Source organism: Salmo salar, chromosome 17 (assembly GCF_965601325.2).
Source record: "Salmo salar chromosome 17, fSalSal1, whole genome shotgun sequence".
Lineage (NCBI taxonomy): Eukaryota > Metazoa > Chordata > Actinopteri > Salmoniformes > Salmonidae > Salmo > Salmo salar.
Window position 1 is genome coordinate 81,906,619 of NC_138307.1, and position 27,500 is coordinate 81,934,118.

At 42.9% G+C, this 27,500-nt stretch overlaps 1 protein-coding gene across 2 annotated transcripts in view; it reads right to left on the reverse strand.

Moving 5' to 3' along the window:
• The window catches only part of grip1 (glutamate receptor interacting protein 1), a 430,214-nt gene that overhangs the window by 296,103 nt on the left and 106,611 nt on the right, over window positions 1-27,500 (reverse strand). Inside the window, exon 2 of one of the 2 annotated variants that reach the window (XM_082964252.1) lies at window positions 21,078-21,104. The exons of the other annotated variant lie outside the window; for it this stretch is intronic. Within the exon in view, the coding sequence (XP_082820378.1) occupies window positions 21,078-21,104 (27 nt within the window). The remainder of the gene's footprint in view (window positions 1-21,077; window positions 21,105-27,500) is intronic. 2 annotated transcript variants of the gene reach the window in all.

Below are 27,500 nucleotides of genomic sequence, written 5' to 3' on the forward strand. Positions count from 1 at the left end.
GGTGAGGAGAGGGAGAGTGAGAGTGAGAGAGAGCAAGAGAAAGAGGGTGAGAAAGAGGGTAGAGGGAGAGAAAGAGAGAGGGTGAGAGAGAGAGAGAGAGAGAGAGAGAGAGAGAGGGGTGAGAGATGGTGAGAGAGGGTGAGAGGGATAGAGAGAGAGGGTGTGTGAGAGAGAGAGAGAGAGAGAGAGAGAGAGGGTGAGAGAGAGCAAGAGAGAGAGAAAGAGGGTGAGAGAGGGTGAGGAGAGAGGGAGGGTGAGAGAGAGAGAGAGGGTAGAGGGAGAGAAAGAGAGAGGGTGAGAGAGAGAGAGAGAGAGAGGGTGAGAGATGGTGAGAGAGGGTGAGAGGGATAGAGAGAGAGGGTGTGAGAGAGAGAGAGAGAGAGAGAGAGAGAGAGGGTGAGAGAGAGCAAGAGAGAGAGAAAGAGGGTGAGAGAGGGTGAGGAGAGAGGGAGGGTGAGAGAGAGAGAGAGGGTAGAGGGAGAGAAAGAGAGAGGGTGAGAGAGATAGAGCGAGAGGGTGAGAGAGGGTGAGAGAGAGAGCAAGAGAGAGAGAGGGTAAGAGAGGGCGAGGAGAGGGAGAGTGAGAGAGAGCGAGAGAGAGAGGGTGAGAGAGGGTGAGAGAGAAAAGAGAGAGGGTGAGAGAGGGTGAGAGAGGGTGAGAGGGGGTGAGCGAGAAAGAGAGAGAGAGGGTGAGAGTAAGAGGGTAGAGGGAGAGAAAGAGAGAGGGTGAGAGAGAGAGAGGGTGAGAGAGGGTGAGAGGGATAGAGAGAGAGGGTGAGAGAGAGAGAGAGAGAGAGAGAGAGAGAGAGGGTGAAAGAGGGTGAGAGAGAGAGCAAGAGAGAGAGAGGGTGAGAGAGGGTGAGGAGAGGGAGAGAGAGAGAGAGAGAGAGGGTGGGAGAGGGTGAGAGGGAGAGAGAGAGGGTGAGAGAGAGAGAGAGGGTGAGAGAGGATGAGAGAGGGAAGAGGAGCGAGCCAGCCCCCCACCTTGCCACCAGAGGGGGCTCACGCTTTAAAGAAGGGAGGGCAGGGGTGAGAGAGAGAGAGAGACACTGCCCACAAAATGAGGTGGAAACTGAGCTGCACTTCCTAACCTCCTGCCAAATGTATGACCATATTAGAGACACATATTTCCTTCAGATTACACAGATCCACAAAGAATTCGAAAACAAATCCAATTTTGATAAACTCCCATAACTACTGGGTGAAATACCACAGTGTTCCATCACAGCAGCAAGATTTGTGACCTGTCGCCACAAGAAAAGGGCAACCAGTGAAGAACAAACACCATTGTAAATACAACCCATATTTATGCTTATTTATTTTCCCTTTTGTACATTAATTAATTGCACATCATTAGAACAATGTATATAGACATAATATGACATTTGAAATGCCTTTATTATTTTGGAACTTCTGTGAGTGTAATGTTTACTGTTCATTTTTATAGTTTATTTCACTTTTGTTTATTATCTATTTCACTTGCTTTGGCAATGTTAACACATGTTTCCCATGTGAATAAAACCTTTAAATTGATATTGAAATTGAATTGAGAGAGAAAGATGGAGACAGCCCCCCCCCTGCCACCAGAGGAGGCTCACGCTTTAAAGAAGAGAGGGAAGAGGTGCCAGACACACACACACACACACACACACACACACACACACACACACACACACACACACACACACACACACACACACACACACACACACACACACACACACACACACACACACACACACTCTCTGAGCAACGTGGAGGTGGTTGCCATGGTGACCTTGATCAGAGCAGGGCTTCAGAGTTGCTGACAGAGGTGGTGTGAGGGCAGAGAGAGTGTATGTGTGTATTTTGTGTGTGTGAACTAGCACCCCTGTGGCGAGGAGGAAGGCAGTCTGTGTGAATGAAATCCCACTGCTCACAGCCTCACCTGCCCACCCAGCAGCTCTCTAGAAGGGGCTGTAGTGATTCTGGGGTACAGGGAGATTTACACACTGTTAGCATGAACACGTTATTGCTCTGTCAGAAGAGACAAGTCTCACAATGTCCTGGATGAAATGGAACACTGCAAATCAGCACACACTGCAATAAACAGGACATTTAACTGGAAACACACTGCAATAAACAGGACATTTAACTGGAAACACACTGCAATAAACAGGACATTTAACTGGAAACACACTGCAATAAACAGGACATTTAACTGGAAACACACTGCAATAAACAGGACATTTAACTGGAAACACAATGCAATAAACAGGACATTTAACTGGAAACACACAGCAATAAACAGGACATTTAACTGGAAACACACAGCAATAAACAGGACATTTAACTGGAAACACACAGCAATAAACATGACATTTAACTGGAAACACACAGCAATAAACAGGACATTTAACTGGAAACACACTGCAATAAACAGGACATTTAACTGGAAACACACTGCAATAAACAGGACATTTAACTGGAAACACACAGCAATAAACAGGACATTTAACTGGAAACACACATGCAATAAACAGGACATTTAACTGGAAACACACAGCAATAAACAGGACATTTAACTGGAAACACACAGCAATAAACAGGACATTTAACTGGAAACACACATGCAATAAACATGACATTTAACTGGAAACACACTGCAATAAACAGGACATTTAACTGGAAACACACTGCAATAAACAGGACATTTAACTGGAAACACACTGCAATAAACATGACATTTAACTGGAAACACACAGCAATAAACAGGACATTTAACTGGAAACACACAGCAATAAACAGGACATTTAACTGGAAACACACTGCAATAAACAGGACATTTAACTGGAAACACACAGCAATAAACAGGACATTTAACTGGAAACACAATGCAATAAATATGACATTTAACTGGAAACACAATGCAATAAACATGACATTTAACTGGAAACACACTGCAATAAACAGGACATTTAACTGGAAACACACTGCAATAAACATGACATTTAACTGGAAACACACTGCAATAAACAGGACATTTAACTGGAAACACACTGCAATAAACAGGACATTTAACTGGAAACACACTGCAATAAACAGGACATTTAACTGGAAACACACTGCAATAAACAGGACATTTAACTGGAAACACACTGCAATAAACATGACATTTAACTGGAAACACACTGCAATAAACAGGACATTTAACTGGAAACACACTGCAATAAACAGGACATTTAACTGGAAACACACTGCAATAAACAGGACATTTAACTGGAAACACACAGCAATAAACAGGACATTTAACTGGAAACACACATGCAATAAACAGGACATTTAACTGGAAACACAATGCAATAAACATGACATTTAACTGGAAACACACTGCAATAAACAGGACATTTAACTGGAAACACACTGCAATAAACAGGACATTTAACTGGAAACACACTGCAATAAACAGGACATTTAACTGGAAACACACTGCAATAAACAGGACATTTAACTGGAAACACACTGCAATAAACAGGACATTTAACTGGAAACACACTGCAATAAACAGGACATTTAACTGGAAACACACAGCAATAAACAGGACATTTAACTGGAAACACACTGCAATAAACAGGACATTTAACTGGAAACACACTGCAATAAACAGGACATTTAACTGGAAACACACTGCAATAAACAGGACATTTAACTGGAAACACACTGCAATAAACAGGACATTTAACTGGAAACACACAGCAATAAACAGGACATTTAACTGGAAACACACAGCAATAAACAGGACATTTAACTGGAAACACACTGCAATAAACAGGACATTTAACTGGAAACACACTGCAATAAACAGGACATTTAACTGGAAACACACAGCAATAACCATGACATTTAACTGGAAACACACTGCAATAAACAGGACATTTAACTGGAAACACACTGCAATAAACAGGACATTTAACTGGAAACGCACTGCAATAAACATGACATTTAACTGGAAACACACTGCAATAAACAGGACATTTAACTGGAAACACACTGCAATAAACAGGACATTTAACTGGAAACACACTGCAATAAACAGGACATTTAACTGGAAACACACTGCAATAAACAGGACATTTAACTGGAAACACACTGCAATAAACAGGACATTTAACTGGAAACACACTGCAATAAACAGGACATTTAACTGGAAACACACTGCAATAAACAGGACATTTAACTGGAAACACACTGCAATAAACAGGACATTTAACTGGAAACACACTGCAATAAACAGGACATTTAACTGGAAACACAATGCAATAAACATGACATTTAACTGGAAACACACTGCAATAAACAGGACATTTAACTGGAAACACACTGCAATAAACAGGACATTTAACTGGAAACACACTGCAATAAACAGGACATTTAACTGGAAACACACAGCAATAAACAGGACATTTAACTGGAAACACACTGCAATAAACAGGACATTTAACTGGAAACACACTGCAATAAACAGGACATTTAACTGGAAACACACTGCAATAAACAGGACATTTAACTGGAAACACAATGCAATAAACAGGACATTTAACGCTGGAAACACACTGCAATAAACAGGACATTTAACTGGAAACACACTGCAATAAACATGACATTTAACTGGAAACACACTGCAATAAACAGGACATTTAACTGGAAACACAATGCAATAAACATGACATTTAACTGGAAACACACTGCAATAAACAGGACATTTAACTGGAAACACACTGCAATAAACAGGACATTTAACTGGAAACACACTGCAATAAACAGGACATTTAACTGGAAACACACTGCAATAAACATGACATTTAACTGGAAACACACTGCAATAAACAGGACATTTAACTGGAAACACAATGCAATAAACAGGACATTTAACTGGAAACACACTGCAATAAACAGGACATTTAACTGGAAACACACTGCAATAAACAGGACATTTAACTGGAAACACACTGCAATAAACAGGACATTTAACTGGAAACACACTGCAATAAACAGGACATTTAACTGGAAACACACTGCAATAAACAGGGCATTTAACTGGAAACACACAGCAATAAACAGGACATTTAACTGGAAACACACTGCAATAAACAGGACATTTAACTGGAAACACACTGCAATAAACAGGACATTTAACTGGAAACACACTGCAATAAACAGGGCATTTAACTGGAAACACACTGCAATAAACAGGACATTTAACTGGAAACACACTGCAATAAACAGGACATTTAACTGGAAACACACTGCAATAAACAGGACATTTAACTGGAAACACACTGCAATAAACAGGACATTTAACTGGAAACACACTGCAATAAACAGGACATTTAACTGGAAACACAATGCAATAAACAGGACATTTAACTGGAAACACACTGCAATAAACAGGACATTTAACTGGAAACACACTGCAATAAACAGGACATTTAACTGGAAACACACAGCAATAAACAGGACATTTAACTGGAAACACACTGCAATAAACAGGACATTTAACTGGAAACACACTGCAATAAACAGGACATTTAACTGGAAACACACTGCAATAAACAGGGCATTTAACTGGAAACACACTGCAATAAACAGGACATTTAACTGGAAACACACTGCAATAAACAGGACATTTAACTGGAAACACACTGCAATAAACAGGACATTTAACTGGAAACACACTGCAATAAACAGGACATTTAACTGGAAACACACTGCAATAAACAGGACATTTAACTGGAAAAACACTAATGCAGGGTCAAGCTGGCTAAAAGGTAAAACAAGGTCAAGCTTTCAATACGCACAATAACTCATTTGAACAAATATAGTGTATATCCTTGATTTAAACACATTGGTCAAGCTAGGAGTTTCTCAGAACCAGACATCTGGCCTGTCTGTTTCCGCCCACCTGGGGTATCAGACAGACTGGTAGTCAGGGTGAGAGACCGCCCACCTGGGGTGTCAGTCAGACTGGTAGTCAGGGTGAGAGACCGTCCACCTGGGGTGTCAGACAGACTGGTAGTCAGGGTGAGAGACCGTCCACCTGGGGTGTCAGACAGACTGGTAGTCAGGGTGAGAGACCGTCCACCTGGGGTGTCAGTCAGACTGGTAGTCAGGGTGAGAGACCACCCACCTGGGGTGTCAGACAGACTGGTAGTCAGGGTGAGAGACCGTCCACCTGGGGTGTCAGACAGACTGGTAGTCAGGGTGAGAGACCGCCCACCTGGGGTGTCAGTCAGACTGGTAGTCAGGGTGAGAGACCGTCCACCTGGGGTGTCAGACAGACTGGTAGTCAGGGTGAGAGACCACCCACCTGGGGTGTCAGACAGACTGGTAGTCAGGGTGAGAGACCGCCCACCTGGGGTGTCAGTCAGACTGGTAGTCAGGGTGAGAGACCGTCCACCTGGGGTGTCAGTCAGACTGGTAGTCAGGGTGAGAGACCGCCCACCTGGGGTGTCAGTCAGACTGGTAGTCAGGGTGAGAGACCGTCCACCTGGGGTGTCAGACAGACTGGTAGTCAGGGTGAGAGACCGTCCACCTGGGGTGTCAGACAGACTGGTAGTCAGGGTGAGAGACCATCCACCTGGGGTGTCAGTCAGACTGGTAGTCAGGGTGAGGGACCGCCCACCTGGGGTGTCAGACACACTGGTAGTCAGGGTGAGAGACCGCCCACCTGGGGTGTCAGACAGACTGGTAGTCAGGGTGAGAGACCGTCCACCTGGGGTGTCAGTCAGACTGGTAGTCAGGGTGAGAAACCGTCCACCTGGGGTGTCAGTCAGACAGACTGGTAGTCAGGGTGAGAGACCGTCCACCTGGGGTGTCAGACAGACTGGTAGTCAGGGTGAGAGACCGCCCACCTGGGGTGTCAGTCAGACTGGTAGTCAGGGTGAGAGACCGTCCACCTGGGGTGTCAGTCAGACTGGTAGTCAGGGTGAGAGACCACCCACCTGGGGTGTCAGAAAGACTGGTAGTCAGGGTGAGAGACCGCCCACCTGGGGTGTCAGTCAGAGTGGTAGTCAGGGTGAGAGACCGTCCACCTGGGGTGTCAGTCAGACTGGTAGTCAGGGTGAGAGACCGTCCACCTGGGGTGTCAGTCAGACTGGTAGTCAGGGTGAGAGACCGTCCACCTGGGGTGTCAGACAGACTGGTAGTCAGGGTGAGAGACCGCCCACCTGGGGTGTCAGACAGACTGGTAGTCAGGGTGAGAGACCGCCCACCTGGGGTGTCAGTCAGACTGGTAGTCAGGGTGAGAGACCGTCCACCTGGGGTGTCAGTCAGACTGGTAGTCAGGGTGAGAGACCGTCCACCTGGGGTGTCAGACAGACTGGTAGTCAGGGTGAGAGACCGTCCACCTGGGGTGTCAGACAGAGTGGTAGTCAGGGTGAGAGACCGTCCACCTGGGGTGTCAGTCAGACTGGTAGTCAGGGTGAGAGACCGCCCACCTGGGGTGTCAGTCAGACTGGTAGTCAGGGTGAGAGACCGCCCACCTGGGGTGTCAGACAGACTGGTAGTCAGGGTGAGAGACCACCCACCTGGGGTGTCAGTCAGACTGGTAGTCAGGGTGAGAGTCCGTCCACCTGGGGTGTCAGACAGACAGACTGGTAGTCAGGGTGAGAGACCGCCCACCTGGGGTGTCAGTCAGACTGGTAGTCAGGGTGAGAGACCGTCCACCTGGGGTGTCAGACAGACTGGTAGTCAGGGTGAGAGACCGTCCACCTGGGGTGTCAGACAGACAGACTGGTAGTCAGGGTGAGAGACCATCCACCTGGGGTGTCAGTCAGACAGACTGGTAGTCAGGGTGAGAGACCGCCCACCTGGGGTGTCAGACAGACAGACTGGTAGTCAGGGTGAGAGACCGCCCACCTGGGGTGTCAGTCAGACTGGTAGTCAGGGTGAGAGACCACCCACCTGGGGTGTCAGTCAGACTGGTAGTCAGGGTGAGAGACCGTCCACCTGGGGTGTCAGTCAGACTGGTAGTCAGGGTGAGAGACCACCCACCTGGGGTGTCAGACAGACTGGTAGTCAGGGTGAGAGACCGCCCACCTGGGGTGTCAGTCAGACTGGTAGTCAGGGTGAGAGACCGTCCACCTGGGGTGTCAGTCAGACTGGTAGTCAGGGTGAGAGACCACCCACCTGGGGTGTCAGACAGACTGGTAGTCAGGGTGAGAGACAGCCCACCTGGGGTGTCAGACAGACAGACTGGTAGTCAGGGTGAGAGACCACCCACCTGGGGTGTCAGACAGACTGGTAGTCAGGGTGAGAGACCGCCCACCTGGGGTGTCAGACAGACTGGTAGTCAGGGTGAGAGACCACCCACCTGGGGTGTCAGTCAGACTGGTAGTCAGGGTGAGAGACCGCCCACCTGGGGTGTCAGACAGACTGGTAGTCAGGGTGAGAGACTGTGTGTCCCAAATGGCACCCCCATTCCCTATATAGTGCACTAGTTTTGACCAGGGCCCCATTCCCTATATAGTGCACTAGTTTTGACCAGGGCCCCATTCCCTATATAGTGCACTAGTTTTTTCCAGGGCCCTATGGTGATGGGCCCATGTGCTCTGCGTGGGTATCCACTGCAGGAGAGGGACGGTGGATGTACCCTGTGTGTCCCCTAGTCCTACCCACTCCCTGCTACAAGCACTAATTGAAAGGCCTACGCAGCAAGGTCCCCAAACCCCACAACTGCTCCTTTATTTTAAACTATGTGGCTACCAAAGAGGAGGGAGGGAGGGAGGGAGGGAGGGAGGGAGGGAGGGAGGGAGGGAGGGAGGGAGGGAGGGAGGGAGGGAGGGAGGGAGGGAGGGAGGGAGGGAGGGAGGCGGATAGATAAAGAAAGAGACAACAAGAGAAAGATAGAAATTGAGAAAGAGAAAAGGAGAAAAAGCAATAGAATAGAGGGAGGACAGTACCATCAACCAGGACAATGTTTGATGAATGGGTCTCATAATGACTTAGAGTTTCAGTGCAGGAAGTAGATGGATGACCTGCTGATTGGTAGATAGAAGAGGAGGTTAGGATTGGACAGAGACAGACCCTGTTACTGACTGGCTGACTGGCTGACTGGCTGATAGAAGAGGAGGTTAGGATTGGACAGAGACAGACCCTGTTACTGACTGGCTGACTGGCTGACTGGCTGATAGAAGAGGAGGTTAGGATTGGACAGAGACAGATCCTGTTACTGGGTGTTACTGACTGGCTGACTGGCTGACTGACTGGCTGGCTGGCTTACTGACTGGCTTACTGACTTACTGACTGGCTGGCTGACAGGCTGGGTAGAGGTGTTCTGTACTGTAGAACAGTTATAACTGGTTTGATCATAAACAGGCTGGGTAGAGGTGTTCTGTACTGTAGAACAGTTATAACTGGTTTGATCATAAACAGGCTGGGTAGAGGTGTTCTGTACTGTAGAACAGTTATAACTGGTTTGATCATTAACAAGCTGGGTAGAGGTGTTCTGTACTGTAGAACAGTTATAACTGGTTTGATCATTAACAGGCTGGGTGGAGGTGTTCTGTACTGTAGAACAGTTATAACTGGTTTGATCATAAACAGGCTGGGTAGAGGTGTTCTGTACTGTAGAACAGTTATAACTGGTTTGATCATTAACAGGCTGGGTAGAGGTGTTCTGTACTGTAGAACAGTTATAACTGGTTTGATCATAAACAGGCTGGGTAGAGGTGTTCTATACTGTAGAACAGTTATAACTGGTTTGATCATAAACAGGCTGGGTAGAGGTGTTCTGTACTGTAGAACACAGTTATAACTGGTTTGATCATTAACAGGCTGGGTAGAGGTGTTCTGTACTGTAGAACACAGTTATAACTGGTTTGATCATAAACAGGCTGGGTAGAGGTGTTCTGTACTGTAGAACAGTTATAACTGGTTTGATTATAAATAGGCTGGGTAGAGGTGTTCTGTACTGTAGAACAGTTATAACTGGTTTGATCATAAACAGGCTGGGTAGAGGTGTTCTGTACTGTAGAACAGTTATAACTGGTTTGATCATAAACAGGCTGGGTAGAGGTGTTCTGTACTGTAGAACAGTTATAACTGGTTTGATCATAAACAGGCTGGGTGGAGGTGTTCTGTACTGTAGAACAGTTATAACTGGTTTGATCATAAACAGGCTGGGTAGAGGTGTTCTGTACTGTAGAACAGTTATAACTGGTTTGATCATAAACAGGCTGGGTAGAGGTGTTCTGTACTGTAGAACATAGTTATAACTGGTTTGATCATAAACAGGCTGGGTAGAGGTGTTCTGTACTGTAGAACAGTTATAACTGGTTTGATCATTAACAGGCTGGGTAGAGGTGTTCTGTACTGTAGAACAGTTATAACTGGTTTGATCATAAACAGGCTGGGTAGAGGTGTTCTGTACTGTAGAACACAGTTATAACTGGTTTGATCATAAACAGGCTGGGTAGAGGTGTTCTGTACTGTAGAACACAGTTATAACTGGTTTGATCATAAACAGGCTGGGTGGAGGTGTTCTGTACTGTAGAACAGTTATAACTGGTTTGATCATTAACAGGCTGGGTAGAGGTGTTCTGTACTGTAGAACAGTTATAACTGGTTTGATCATAAACAGGCTGGGTGGAGGTGTTCTGTACTGTAGAACAGTTATAACTGGTTTGATCATAAACAGGCTGGGTAGAGGTGTTCTGTACTGTAGAACAGTTATAACTGGTTTGATCATAAACAGGCTGGGTAGAGGTGTTCTGTACTGTAGAACAGTTATAACTGGTTTGATCATTAACAGGCTGGGTAGAGGTGTTCTGTACTGTAGAACAGTTATAACTGGTTTGATCATTAACAGGCTGGGTAGAGGTGTTCTGTACTGTAGAACAGTTATAACTGGTTTGATCATAAACAGGCTGGGTAGAGGTGTTCTGTACTGTAGAACAGTTATAACTGGTTTGATCATAAACAGGCTGGGTAGAGGTGTTCTGTACTGTAGAACAGTTATAACTGGTTTGATCATAAACAGGCTGGGTGGAGGTGTTCTGTACTGTAGAACACAGTTATAACTGGTTTGATCATAAACAGGCTGGGTAGAGGTGTTCTGTACTGTAGAACAGTTATAACTGGTTTGATCATTAACAGGCTGGGTGGAGGTGTTCTGTACTGTAGAACAGTTATAACTGGTTTGATCATTAACAGGCTGGGTAGAGGTGTTCTGTACTGTAGAACAGTTATAACTGGTTTGATCATAAACAGGCTGGGTAGAGGTGTTCTGTACTGTAGAACAGTTATAACTGGTTTGATCATAAACAGGCTGGGTGGAGGTGTTCTGTACTGTAGAACAGTTATAACTGGTTTGATCATTAACAGGCTGGGTAGAGGTGTTCTGTACTGTAGAACAGTTATAACTGGTTTGATCATAAACAGGCTGGGTGGAGGTGTTCTGTACTGTAGAACAGTTATAACTGGTTTGATCATTAACAGGCTGGGTAGAGGTGTTCTGTACTGTAGAACAGTTATAACTGGTTTGATCATTAACAGGCTGGGTAGAGGTGTTCTGTACTGTAGAACAGTTATAACTGGTTTGATCATTAACAGGCTGGGTAGAGGTGTTCTGTACTGTAGAACAGTTATAACTGGTTTGATCATTAACAGGCTGGGTAGAGGTGTTCTGTACTGTAGAACAGTTATAACTGGTTTGATCATAAACAGGCTGGGTAGAGGTGTTCTGTACTGTAGAACAGTTATAACTGGTTTGATCATAAACAGGCTGGGTGGAGGTGTTCTGTACTGTAGAACAGTTATAACTGGTTTGATCATTAACAGGCTGGGTAGAGGTGTTCTGTACTGTAGAACAGTTATAACTGGTTTGATCATTAACAGGCTGGGTGGAGGTGTTCTGTACTGTAGAACAGTTATAACTGGTTTGATTATAAACAGGCTGGGTAGAGGTGTTCTGTACTGTAGAACAGTTATAACTGGTTTGATCATAAACAGGCTGGGTAGAGGTGTTCTGTACTGTAGAACAGTTATAACTGGTTTGATCATAAACAGGCTGGGTAGAGGTGTTCTGTACTGTAGAACACAATTATAACTGGTTTGATCATTAACAAGCTGGGTAGAGGTGTTCTGTACTGTAGAACAGTTATAACTGGTTTGATCATTAACAGGCTGGGTAGAGGTGTTCTGTACTGTAGAACAGTTATAACTGGTTTGATCATTAACAGGCTGGGTAGAGGTGTTCTGTACTGTAGAACAGTTATAACTGGTTTGATCATTAACAGGCTGGGTGGAGGTGTTCTGTACTGTAGAACACAGTTATAACTGGTTTGATCATAAACAGGCTGGGTGGAGGTGTTCTGTACTGTAGAACAGTTATAACTGGTTTGATCATTAACAGGCTGGGTGGAGGTGTTCTGTACTGTAGAACACAGTTATAACTGGTTTGATCATAAACAGGCTGGGTAGAGGTGTTCTGTACTGTAGAACAGTTATAACTGGTTTGATCATAAACAGGCTGGGTAGAGGTGTTCTGTACTGTAGAACACAGTTATAACTGGTTTGATCATTAACAGGCTGGGTAGAGGTGTTCTGTACTGTAGAACAGTTATAACTGGTTTGATCATAAACAGGCTGGGTAGAGGTGTTCTGTACTGTAGAACAGTTATAACTGGTTTGATCATAAACAGGCTGGGTAGAGGTGTTCTGTACTGTAGAACAGTTATAACTGGTTTGATCATTAACAGGCTGGGTAGAGGTGTTCTATACTGTAGAACACAGTTATAACTGGTTTGATCATAAACAGGCTGGGTGGAGGTGTTCTGTACTGTAGAACAGTTATAGCTGGTTTGATCATAAACAGGCTGGGTAGAGGTGTTCTGTACTGTAGAACAGTTATAACTGGTTTGATCATTAACAGGCTGGGTAGAGGTGTTCTGTACTGTAGAACAGTTATAACTGGTTTGATCATTAACAGGCTGGGTAGAGGTGTTCTGTACTGTAGAACAGTTATATCAACACTAAGGGATCCATTGCTACTAAGTAGTGTGATGTGTGATGTGTGTGTGTGTGTGTGTGTGTGTGTGTGTGTGTGTGTGTGTGTGTGTGTGTGTGTGTGTGTGTGTGTGTGTGTGTGTGTGTGATGTGTGTGTTGTGTGTGATGTGTGTGTGTGTGTGTGTGTGTGTTTGTGTGTGTGTGTGTGATGTGTGTGTGTGTGTGTGATGTGTGTATGTACACGTGTTCCAACATGACTCACTGGGCAATGACGTCAATTCAACATCTATTCCACGTTGCTTCAACGTCATTTGGAAACGACATTGTAATGACGTGATGAGGTGGAAACGACATTGATTCAAACAGTGTGTGGGGAGTGAGTGAGGGTCACAGTGACCCTGCATCTGACCCTAACAGGTTATGGAGTGTGAGTCAGAATGTCTACAACGTGTGAATGTGAAACACTGAGAGCATCGGCTAGCAGGGAGGAGGTGAGAAAAGTCTCCTGCACTGAAACATATCCATCCTCCACGGGAGATCACTGCTCACTGCATAGTGGAGGAAACGAGAGGGGTTATTCTAGTATTCTATTCTATTCTATTATTCTATTCTATTCTATTATTCTATTATAATATTATTCTATTCTTTTATTCTATTAATATATTATATTATTCTATTATTCTATTCTATTATTCTATTCTATTATTATATTCTATTAATTATTATATTATTATATTATATTATTATATTATTCTATTAATATATTCTATTATTATATTCTATCATTCTATTATATTGTTCTATTTTATTATTCTATTATATTCCTCTATTCTTCTATTATGTTCTTCTATTCTTCTATTCTATTACTCTCTTCTTCTATTCTATTCTTCTATTATATTCTTCTATTCTATTATTCTATTATTCTATTATTCTATTCTATTCTGCTATTCTATTCTTCTATTCTATTCTTTTATTCTATTTTTCTATTATATTATTCTATTCTTCTATTCTATTATTCTATTCTTCTACTGTATAATTCTATTATTCTATTTGATTATATTACCTGGAGACCCTGTTCATGGGTTGCATGTTTCGTCACAATTTTGTTTTGAACCTTTGTTGTAGGACTGATGCTCCACATAGTCTCTGGCTGCTGATGAAGACGTAGTCTAAAGTACATTACCGTGGCTTGGAAACAGCATGACATTTCAAAAGGAGGAAAATAATGAGCAGGACAAGCCTTTGTCATCATTGTAATGTCGCCAGATTGACTTTAGAAACAGCATAACTTGTGCTAGCTAGCTAAGATTGAGGGGAGCGCACCGACATTTTTACGAGCTAGCGTTAGCTAGCAACACATTGCTAGATCATGACAACATTGCCATCTCTCTAAAGTAAACTTGACCACTTCATAATGATGTTGTCGCCTACTAATTATTTGTCTACTTCAGCAATGTCATCGTATTTCCAGGCCACTGTAGGGCGCATCTGACCAAACAGTAATAAGCCACCGTTCAGAAAGACTTGGCATTAAGCATCAGACAGACATCAATAGGCTGGGGCATCTGAAGAATGCTGATAACCATGGCAACGCGTGACCGAGTGATGGAGGTGCAGCCTATGAATAGAGCAACAGACTGTTACCTCTCCTACCCCTCCTGTCTCTCCTAACCCTCCTAACCCTCCTAACCCTCCTATCCCCTAGAGACCCTACAGAGCAGCATCAGACTGTTACCTCTCCTAACCCTCCTAACCCTCCTAACCCTCCTATCCCCTAGAGACCCTACAGAGCAGCATCAGACTGTTACCTCTCCTAACCCTCCTAACCCTCCTAACCCTCCTAACCCTCCTAACCCTCCTAACCCTCCTATCACCTAGAGACCCTACAGAGCAGCATCAGACTGTTACCTCTCCTAACCCTCCTAACCCTCCTAACCCTCCTAACCCTCCTATCACCTAGAGACCCTACAGAGCAGCACCAGACTGTTACCTCTCCTAACCCTCCTATCTACAGGAAATCACGGAGTATAAATAGAAAACCAGCCACGTCACGGACACCGACGTCTTGATTCCAGACAAACTAAACACCTTCTTTGCCAGCTTGAGGATAATATGGTGTCACCGGCGCGGCCCGCTACCAAGGACTGCAGGCCCCCCCCCCTCCTTCTCCGTGGCCGATGTGAGTAAGACATTTAAGCGTGTTAACCCTCGCAAGGCTGCTGGCCCAGATGGTATCCCTAGCCACGTCCTCAGAGCATGCGCAGACCAGCAGGCTGGTGTGTTTACAGATATATTCAATCTCTCCCTATCCCAGTCTGCTGTCCCCACATGGTTCAAGATGGCCACTGTTGTTCCTGTACCCAAGAAGGCAAAGGTAACTGAACAAAATGACTATCGCCCCGTAGCACTCACTTCTGTCATCATGAAGTGCTTTGAGAGACTAGTCAAGGATCATATCACCTCTACCTTACTTGTCACCCTAGACCCACTCCAATTTGCATACCGCCCCAATAAGTCCACAGACGATGCAATCGCCATCACACTGCACACCACCCTATCCCATCTGGACAAGAGGAATACCTATGACGAATGCTGTTCATTGACTACATCTAAGCATTCAACACCATAGTACCCTCAAAGCTCATCATTAAGCTTGAGGCCCTGTGTCTCAACCCCACCCTGTGCAACTGTGTCCTGGACTTCCTGACGGGCTGCCCCCAGGTGGTGAAGGTAGGAAAAAACATCTACACTTCGCTGATCCTCAACACTGGGGCCCCACAAGGGTGCGTGCTCAGCCCTCTCCTGTACTCCCTGTTCACCCACGACTGCGTGGCCATGCACGCCTCCAACTCAATAATCACGTTTGCAGACAACAAAACAGTAGTAGGTTTGATCACCAACAACGATGTGACAGCCTATAGGGAGGAGGTGAGGGCACTCGGAGTGTGGTGTCAGGAAAATAACCTCACACTCAACATCAACAAAACAAAGGAGATGATGGTGGACTTCAAGAAACAGCAGAGGGAGCACCCCCCTATCCACATTGACGGAACAGCAGTGGAGAAGGTGGAAAGTTTTAAGTTCCTCGACATATACATCACAGACAAACTGAAATTACCCACCCACACAGACAGTGTGGTGAAGAAGGCAAAACAGCACCTCTTCAACCTCAGGAGGCTGAAGAAATTTGGCCTGTCACCTAAAACCCTCACAAACTTTTACAGATGCACAATTGAGAGCATCCTGTCGGGCTGTATCACCGCCTGGTACGGCAACTGCTCCACCCACAACCGTAGGGGCTCTCCAGAGGGTGGTGCAGTCTGCACAACGCATCACCAGGGGCAAACTACCTGCCCTCCATGACACCTATAGCACCCAATGTCACAGGAAGGCCAAAAAGATCATCAAGGACAACAACCACCCGAGCCACTGCCTGTTCACCTCTCGCTACCATCCAGAAGGCGAGGTCAGTACAGGTGCATCAAAGCTGGGTTCGAGAGACTGAAAAACAGCTTCTATCTCAAGGCCATCAAGCCATCACTAATACAGAGAGAATGATGCTTACACACAGACTTGATATCATTGGCCACTTAAATAAATAGATCACTAGTCACTTTAATAATTAGATCACCAGTCACTTTAATAATGTTAACATATCTTGCATTACTCATCTCATATGTATATACTGTACCTTATACCATCTATTGCACCTTGCCTATGCCGCTCGGTCCTTGCTCATCGATATATTTATACAGTGGGGGAAAAAAGTATTTGATCCCCTGTTGATTTTGTACGTTTGCCCACTTACAAAGAAATGATCAGTCTATAATTTTAATGGTAGGTTTATTTGAACAGTGAGAGACAGAATAACAACAAAAAAATCCAGAAAAACGCATGTCAAAAATGTTATAAAATGATTTGCATTTTAATGAGGGAAATAAATATTTGACCGCTCTGCAAAACATGACTTAGTACTTGGTGGCAAAACCCTTGTTGGAAATCACAGAGGTCAGACGTTTCTTGTAGTTGGCCACCAGGTTTGCACACATCTCAGGAGGGATTTTGTCCCACCCCTCATTGCAGATCTTCTCCAAGTCAATAAGGTTTAGAGACTGACATTTGGCAACTCGAGCCTTCAGCTCCCTCCACAGATTTTCTATGGGATTAAGGTCTGGAGACTGGCTAGGCCACTCCAGGACCTTAATGGGCTTCTTCTTGAGCCACTCCTTTGTTGCCTTGGCCATGTGTTTGGGGTCATTGTCATGCTAGAATACCCATCCACGACCCATTTTCAATGCCCTGGCTGAGGGAAGGAGGTTCTCACCCAAGATTTGACAGTACATGGCCCCGTCAAATGATGCGGTGAAGTTGTCCTGTCCCCTTAGCAGAAAAACACCCCCAAAGCATAATGTTCCCACCTCCATGTTTGACGGTGGAGATGGTGTTCTTGGGGTCATAGGCAGCATTCCTCCTCCTCCAAACACGGCGAGTTGAGTTGATGCCAAAGAGCTCCATTTTGGTCTCATCTGACCACAACACTTTCAACCAGTTGTCCTCTGAATCATTCAGATGTTCATTGGCAAACTTCAGACGGGCATGTATATGTATTCTTGAGCAGGGGGACCTTGCGGGCGCTGCAGGATTTCAGTCCTTCACGGCGTAGTGTGTTACCAATTGTTTTCTTGGTGACTATGGTCCCAGCTGCCTTGAGATCATTGACAAGATCCTCCCGTGTAGTTCTGGGCTGATTCCTCACCGTTCTCATGATCATTGCAACTCCACGAGGTGAGATCTTGCATGGAGCCCCAGGCCGAGGGATATTGACAGTTATTTTGTGTTTCTTCCATTTGCGAATAATCGCACCAAATGTTGTCACCTTCTCACCAAGCTGCTTGGCGATGGTCTTGTAGCCCATTCCAGCCTTGTGTAGGTCTACAATCTTGTCCCTGACATCCTTGGAGAGCTCTTTGGTCTTGGCCATGGTGGAGAGTTTGGAATCTGATTGATTGATTGCTTCTGTGGACAGGTGTCTTTTATACAGGTAACAAGCTGCGGTTAGGAGCACTCCCTTTAAGAGTGTGCTCCTAATCTCAGCTCGTTACCTGTATAAAAGACACCTGGGAGCCAGAAATCTTTCTGATTGAGAGGGGGTCAAATACTTATTTCCCTCATTAAAATGCAAATCAATTTATAACATTTTTGACATGCGTTTTTTTCGATATTTTTGTTGTTCTGTCTCTCACTGTTAAAATAAACCTACCATTAAAATTATAGACTGATCATTTCTTTGTCAGTGGGCAAACATACAAAATCAGCAGGGGATCAAATACTTTTCCCCCCCACTGTATGTACATATTCTTATTCCATCCCTTTAGATTGGTGTGTATTAGGTATTTGTTGTGGAATTGTTAGATTACTTGTTAGAGTTCAGGATAGGAGTAAACTGCTGTATAGAAGAACACAGGGTCAGTATAGGAGTAAACTGCTGTTAGAAAAACACAGGTTCAGGATAGGAGTAAACTGCTGTACAGAAGAACACAGGTTCAGTATAGGAGTAAACTGCTGTACAGAAGAACACAGGGTCAGGATATGATTAAACTGCTGTACAGAAGAACACAGGGTCAGTATAGAAGTAAACTGCTGTACAGAAGAACACAGGGTCAGTATAGGAGTAAACTGCTGTATAGAAGAACACAGGTTCAGTATAGGAGTAGCTCAGACTAGTTGACTCCTCCATAGCAGGATGCCAGGATTGTCAGTTTGGATTCATTATGTGTCTGAAAATCCCATAAGATTAGAGAGCTCAGTTCTGGTTGAATAACTAACACAGTGCCACGGGGCCCTTCGTCTCCCATCACTCCTCTGGAGTGGCGTGATAAGCACCCCTCTCTCTCACCGAGGAGGATTTGGTTATTTTAGGTTGCGGCATTGCGTTCCAGCGCCTCCTCCACTTTCCTCTTCCTGTCCTCTCTGTGATCTTATTATTAATTCTAATACACTTCCTCTCACTCACTCGTCTCCTACGGATCAAATCATTTCAAACTTCACAGCCAGCGAGCTGCTGACTTAACAGACGTCTCTCTCACTCACCACAAAGCACAGGATACAGCTTATCTGATGGCTTCAATATATACCCCATGTGGAGGTTATATTTAGTACGCTCTTAAATACAGCGTGAGTGTCATGTTTTAGCTGTTAAATGTACTAAAATGGGAATACAATTTTAATCTGAACCTTTCAAATGGTACCACAAAGATGATTGGAGGTCCACACATCAGAGAATGTTAACTTGAATGGGAATATCTGTTGTTTTAAATTATACTGTCAGTCCTCCATAGAAAACCTATTGAAATCATAGAAATACAGATAATAGAATAGACGTGACCTTTTAAGTTGACATTTGACGGTGGGTGGACAGGCGGTGGTAGCAATCTTTGTGGTAGTAATTACAAGTAAAAATGTTAATTAAATGTAAATGTCAATAGTGTACCAGCTAAATTGCAGAGGCCTGAAGGGATAGGTCCATTCTATTAATTATATTTCTACGATTGAAATGACCTGCTCCCTGTATTCAAGAGCATGTCGTGTCTGAACCGATCTCGGGCACAAAAACATATGCGAATATGACAGAAAATCATAATTTTTATATAATTGATGTTTTTAGACAATTGAGGTTAAAGGTTTAAAAATGAAAATGTGTATACTTTTTTGAAGGTATAATAAAATAGTTTAACAACACTGTTTGTTAGCTTTTAAATCATATCAAACTCAACCGTTTATCTTTGCCAGCGATGCTATGGTGGTGTATGCAAAATGGGTCAACTGGAACACCTTGATCTCCTGAATGGTTTAACATCCAGGTCCAAAAAGGCACATTCTGACCACTTTTCCACCGGGAAAACATGTATGGATGGTTTAGTTTAAATCAAAAGGGATGCTGTCAAAAAGGGTTTGAATTCAAAATGGATTTAGCCCGACAGCCAATATATAGGCTACAGAATAGCTAGACAAGCCACCCAGAACTAAAACATCTATATTGACAAGAAAGCCACCCAGAACTAAAACATCTATATTGACAAGAAAGCCACCCAGAACTAAAACATCTATATTGACAAGAAAGCCACCCAGAACTAAAACATCTATATTGACAAGAAAGCCACCCAGAAGACAAGAAAGCCAGCCACATCCACACAGTACTACTAGAGTGACAAGACAACCAAATCCATACATGATTAAACTATAGAAGAGCTATAGTGACCTATACAGGTTAGCTGTTCATGATTTGTATGTTTCATCACAATATTGTTTTGAACGTTTGTTTTGGACTGATGCCCGACTGAGCGTTCTACTCAATGCATCGTCAATGAGCGCTGATGAAGATTTCATCAAAACTGCATTACAGTGGCTTGGAAATACAATGACTTTTAAAATGAGGCAAATAATTAGAAGGAAAACCTTTTGTCATCACTTTGATGTCACCAGATTTATTATAGATGCAGTATAAGGTTAGCTAATTAGCTAAAATTGAGGGGAGGCCACCGGATTTTAGCTAGCTAACGCTAGCATTACTAGCTATTTTTGACGAACTTTGCAAGCTAATGACAACATTACCATGTCTAAAGTAAATTTGATGACATAATAACGCTGGCAAAGTTGTTTCCTACTAAATAATTCACTCTTTCACCAATGTCATCGTATTTCCAGGCACTATAGTGTAATTTAGACACAACAGTAGTTAGCCTCCGTCCAGAATGACTGGGTTTAGGCCACCACTATGGCGCCACCGGTAGAGGACGACTTGAGAACTTTCATAACAACGTAACATGACAACGGCATGACGTGACCCCGTGATGGACGTACGACCTATGCGTCAGGACAAGCAACCAGACAGATATACATTTAGAACAGCTAAACTGACAGCTAAACTGACAGCTAGTGTATAGGAACATGAGACAATCAGCTCTATACAGTACAGTTAGTGACACAAGCCAGTTAGATCTATAGACACAGAACAGCAACAGTGAAAAGCCAGACAGATCTACATGTCTATGTCTATGCAAACCATTCTCCACCACAATCCATTTTCTGGTTACCTTCGTCGTCGCTTTTGTAGCAGGAATCTGCAATATGAGAATTCTTCATTGCAATATTTCTATGGAGTTTAACATTCGTACATTCATCCTAATATTGGTATTGATTTTTATTGTACAATGATTGTCCCTGATACCTCTACTGTTTGAATCATAAGTCATATACACTGTATGATGTGGTTGCCTGGTGGACAGAGAGTATGAAGTCATTTACATGAATAAAGAGGCTACTGTTTCCGTCTCCATCTCCAGACAATTCATTGTAGCATATATATATATATATATATATATATATAATATATATATATATATATATATATATATCCTTTGTATATCACTGTTCAAGTTTCTCTGTCCACACCTCAGCAATCATCAATATAGCATGTACATGTTAAACAGTAGGCTATATACTTCACAGTGTAACAGTATAGACTAGCTAGGCTATATGTTTAACAGTGTAACAGTGTAGACTTGCTAGGCTATATGTTTAACAGTGTAACAGTATAGACTAGCTAGGCTATATGTTTAACAGTGTAACAGTATAGACTAGCTAGGCTATATGTTTAACAGTGTAGACTAGCTAGGCTATATACTTCACAGTGTAACAGTGTAGACTAGCTAGGCTATATGTTTAACAGTGTAACAGTATAGACTACACAACACACACACACCACACACACACACACACACACACACACACACACACACACACACACACACACACACACACACACACACACACACACACACACACACTGGTAATAATAGACACTAATGTTCTTACCTGGTGTGAGAGAGACAGAATCATCAGAGACAGCAACAGGAGAAACATGGAACAGAGAGAGAGAGACAGAAAACACCTTGTTAGCGACAGTGACTGACAGGTCTGGATCTTTCTGATCTGTCAGTGATTGGCTGTATACAACACAAGGGAATAGTGAACCTTAAAAAGAACGGAAACAGTGTAATGTATTGTAGTGCCCCTGGCAATAGGAATGTTATGTACTTGTATATTATGCTTATATTGTATGTGCAAGCTTGAACGAGAGGTATTCACAATGCAACACACAGTACATGTGAGAGACAGGGAAGGTAAAAAATAGTGTGTGTGTGCGTTCGTGTTATTGTGTGTGTGTGTGTGTGTGTGTGTGTGTGTGTGTGTGTGTGTGTGTGTGTGTGTGTGTGTGTGTGTGTGTATACGCGTTACTCGCAATGTGAGTCCGCAACAGTCCTCAACACCCAATAATGGAGACCTTTCTGTCAGAGGGATTTGATTGGTCAAGGCTAATAGTTTTCCGTCACTTCAGTTCAACACACTGGAAATCAAGCCCTTAAATGGTGCTAGAAATATATCTGGAAAACTTCAATCTTTTAAAAGGTCTTTCCACACCAGTGGCTCTGATGCCTCAGGCAAAGACAGGGAGGGAGGGAGGGAGGGAGGGAGGGAGGGAGGGGACAGGGAAAGAGAGAGGGAGGGAGGGCAGATATAGAGAGACGGATGGAGGGACGGAGGGAGGGACAGGGAAAGAGAGAGGGAGGGTGTGCAGATAGAGAGACAAAGCGAGAGAAAGAGAGAGAGAGAGACAGAGAGAGAGAGAGAGAGAGAGAGAGAGAGAGAGAGAGAGAGACAAGCAGATAATTTCTCTGTTACATTTTGTATCATCAGTAGCGTCAACAGCGATAACAAATCAACAGTGGCACGCGTGCAGAGAAAATCAATTATCTGTGGGGCACAGGAAGCAGCGCTTCAACAAAAGTCTCTTAACTTCGCGACACCGTAGACTCTCATCACAGCTTGCCACAACAACAAGAGCTTGTCTGATAGGTTGAGGAAATTATGATGATCGTGTGGAGACTGGCTTGAGGGTCAAATGGGTAAGCATTGTTTGTGACTATTCCATTGGCGCGTTTGACACATATTGAAAGACCAACTGCTTGAACCCAGGTTGATGCCCATAGACCTGACCTGCCAGCTTATATTACACTGACTGCTAACCCAGGATAGTAACAGAGAATAACAGAGATAATAACATACCACTGACTCCTAACCCAGACTAGTAACAGAGAATAACAGAGATAATAACATACCACTGACTCCTAACCCAGGCTAGTAACAGAGAATAACAGAGATAATAACATACCACTGACTCCTAACCCAGACTAGTAACAGAGAATAACAGAGATAATAACATACCACTGACTCCTAACCCAGACTAGTAACAGAGAATAACAGAGATAATAACATACCACTGACTGCTAACCCAGGCTAGTAACAGAGAATAACAGAGATAATAACATACCACTGACTCCTAACCCAGGCTAGTAACAGAGAATAACAGAGATAATAACATACCACTGACTCCTAACCCAGGCTAGTAACAGAGAATAACAGCGATAATATCATACCACTGACTCCTAACCCAGGCTAGTAACAGAGAATAACAGAGATAATATCATACCACTGACTCCTAACCCAGACTAGTAACAGAGAATAACAGAGATAATATCATACCACTGACTCCTAACCCAGGCTAGTAACAGAGAATAACAGAGATAATAACATACCACTGACTCCTAACCCAGGCTAGTAACAGAGAATAACAGAGATAATAACATACCACTGACTCCTAACCCAGGATAGTAACAGAGAATAACAGAGATAATATCATACCACTGACTCCTAACCCAGGCTAGTAACAGAGAATAACAGAGATAATAACATACCACTGACTCCTAACCCAGGCTAGTAACAGAGAATAACAGAGATAATAACATACCACTGACTCCTAACCCAGACTAGTAACAGAGAATAACAGAGATAATAACATACCACTCACTCCTAACCCAGGCTAGTAACAGAGAATAACAGAGATAATAACATACCACTGACTCCTAACCCAGGCTAGTAACAGAGAATAACAGAGATAATAACATACCACTGACTCCTAACCCAGGCTAGTAACAGAGAATAACAGAGATAATAACATACCACTGACTCCTAACCCAGACTAGTAACAGAGATAATAACATACCACTGACTCCTAACCCAGACTAGTAACAGAGAATAACAGAGATAATAACATACCACTGACTCCTAACCCAGGCTAGTAACAGAGAATAACAGAGATAATAACATACCACTGACTGCTAACCCAGACTAGTAACAGAGAATAACAGAGATAATAACATACCACTGACTGCTAACCCAGGCTAGTAACAGAGAATAACAGAGATAATAACATACCACTGACTCCTAATCCAGACTAGTAACAGAGAATAACAGAGATAATAACATACCACTGACTCCTAACCCAGGCTAGTAACAGAGAATAACAGAGATAATAACATACCACTGACTCCTAATCCAGACTAGTAACAGAGAATAACAGAGATAATAACATACCACTGACTCCTAACCCAGGATAGTAACAGAGAATAACAGAGATAATAACATACCACTGACTCCTAACCCAGACTAGTAACAGAGAATAACAGAGATAATAACATACCACTGACTCCTAACCCAGGCTAGTAACAGAGATAATAACATACCACTGACTCCTAACCCAGGCTAGTAACAGAGATAATAACATACCACTGACTCCTAACCCAGGCTAGTAACAGAGATAATAACATACCACTGACTCCTAACCCAGACTAGTAACAGAGAATAACAGAGATAATAACATACCACTGACTCCTAACCCAGACTAGTAACAGAGAATAACAGAGATAATAACATACCACTGACTCCTAACCCAGACTAGTAACAGAGAATAACAGAGATAATAACATACCACTGACTCCTAACCCAGACTAGTAACAGAGAATAACAGAGATAATAACATACCACTGACTCCTAACCCAGACTAGTAACAGAGAATAACAGAGATAATAACATACCACTGACTCCTAACCCAGGCTAGTAACAGAGAATAACAGAGATAATAACATACCACTGACTCCTAACCCAGACTAGTAACAGAGAATAACAGAGATAATAACATACCACTGACTCCTAACCCAGACTAGTAACAGAGAATAACAGAGATAATAACATACCACTGACTCCTAACCCAGACTAGTAACAGAGAATAACAGAGATAATAACATACCACTGACTCCTAACCCAGGCTAGTAACAGAGAATAACAGAGATAATAACATACCACTGACTCCTAACCCAGACTAGTAACAGAGAATAACAGAGATAATAACATACCACTGACTCCTAACCCAGGCTAGTAACAGAGAATAACAGAGATAATAACATACCACTGACTCCTAACCCAGACTAGTAACAGAGAATAACAGAGATAATAACATACCACTGACTCCTAACCCAGACTAGTAACAGAGAATAACAGAGATAATAACATACCACTGACTCCTAACCCAGACTAGTAACAGAGAATAACAGAGATAATAACATACCACTGACTCCTAACCCAGACTAGTAACAGAGAATAACAGAGATAATATCATACCACTGACTCCTAACCCAGGCTAGTAACAGAGAATAACAGAGATAATAACATACCACTGACTCCTAACCCAGACTAGTAACAGAGAATAACAGAGATAATAACATACCACTGACTCCTAACCCAGACTAGTAACAGAGAATAACAGAGATAATAACATACCACTGACTCCTAACCCAGGCCAGTAACAGAGATAATAACAGAGATAATAACATACCACTGACTCCTAACCCAGGATAGTAACAGAGAATTGTAGTAACAATGACATGTTGCTATGGGTTTCCATTTAAGAAAGACATGGGGATACAGTAGTGACAGGCAGCAATGAGATAAACAGGTACTACCACTCCTTCATATATTTACCCAATGAGATAAACAGGTACTACCACTCCTTCATATATTTACCCAATGAGATAAACAGGTACTATCACTCCTTCATATATTTACCCAATGAGATAAACAGGTACTACCTGACCTTCATATATTTACCCAATGAGATAAACAGGTACTACCACTCCTTCATATATTTACCCAATGAGATAAACAGGTAGTACCACTCCTTCATATATTTACCCAATGAGATAAACAGGTACTACCACTCCTTCATATATTTACCCAATGAGATAAACAGGTAGTACCACTCCTTCATATATTTACCCAATGAGATAAACAGGTAGTACCACTCCTTCATATATTTACCCAATGAGATAAACAGGTACTACCACTCCTTCATATATTTACCCAATGAGATAAACAGGTAGTACCACTCCTTCATATATTTACCCAATGAGATAAACAGGTACTACCACTCCTTCATATATTTACCCAATGAGATAAACAGGTACTATCACTCCTTCATATATTTACCCAATGAGATAAACAGGTAGTACCACTGCCTTCATATATTTACCCAATGAGATAAACAGGTAGTACCACTCCTTCATATATTTACCCAATGAGATAAACAGGTACTACCACTCCTTCATATATTTACCCAATGAGATAAACAGGTAGTACCACTCCTTCATATATTTACCCAATGAGATAAACAGGTAGTATCACTCCTTCATATATTTACCCAATGAGATAAACAGGTAGTACCACTCCTTCATATATTTACCCAATGAGATAAACAGGTACTACCACTCCTTCATATATTTACCCAATGAGATAAACAGGTACTACCACTCCTTCATATATTTACCCAATGAGATAAACAGGTACTACCACTCCTTCATATATTTACCCAATGAGATAAACAGGTACTATCACTCCTTCATATATTTACCCAATGAGATAAACAGGTAGTACCACTCCTTCATATATTTACCCAATGAGATAAACAGGTAGTACCACTCCTTCATATATTTACCCAATGAGATAAACAGGTACTACCACTCCTTCATATATTTACCCAATGAGATAAACAGGTACTACCACTCCTTCATATATTTACCCAATGAGATAAACAGGTACTACCTGACCTTCATATATTTACCCAATGAGATAAACAGGTACTACCACTCCTTCATATATTTACCCAATGAGATAAACAGGTAGTACCACTCCTTCATATATTTACCCAATGAGATAAACAGGTACTACCACTCCTTCATATATTTACCCAATGAGATAAACAGGTAGTACCACTCCTTCATATATTTACCCAATGAGATAAACAGGTACTACCACTCCTTCATATATTTACCCAATGAGATAAACAGGTACTACCACTCCTTCATATATTTACCCAATGAGATAAACAGGTACTACCACTCCTTCATATATTTACCCAATGAGATAAACAGGTACTATCACTCCTTCATATATTTACCCAATGAGATAAACAGGTAGTACCACTCCTTCATATATTTACCCAATGAGATAAACAGGTACTATCACTCCTTCATATATTTACCCAATGAGATAAACAGGTAGTACCA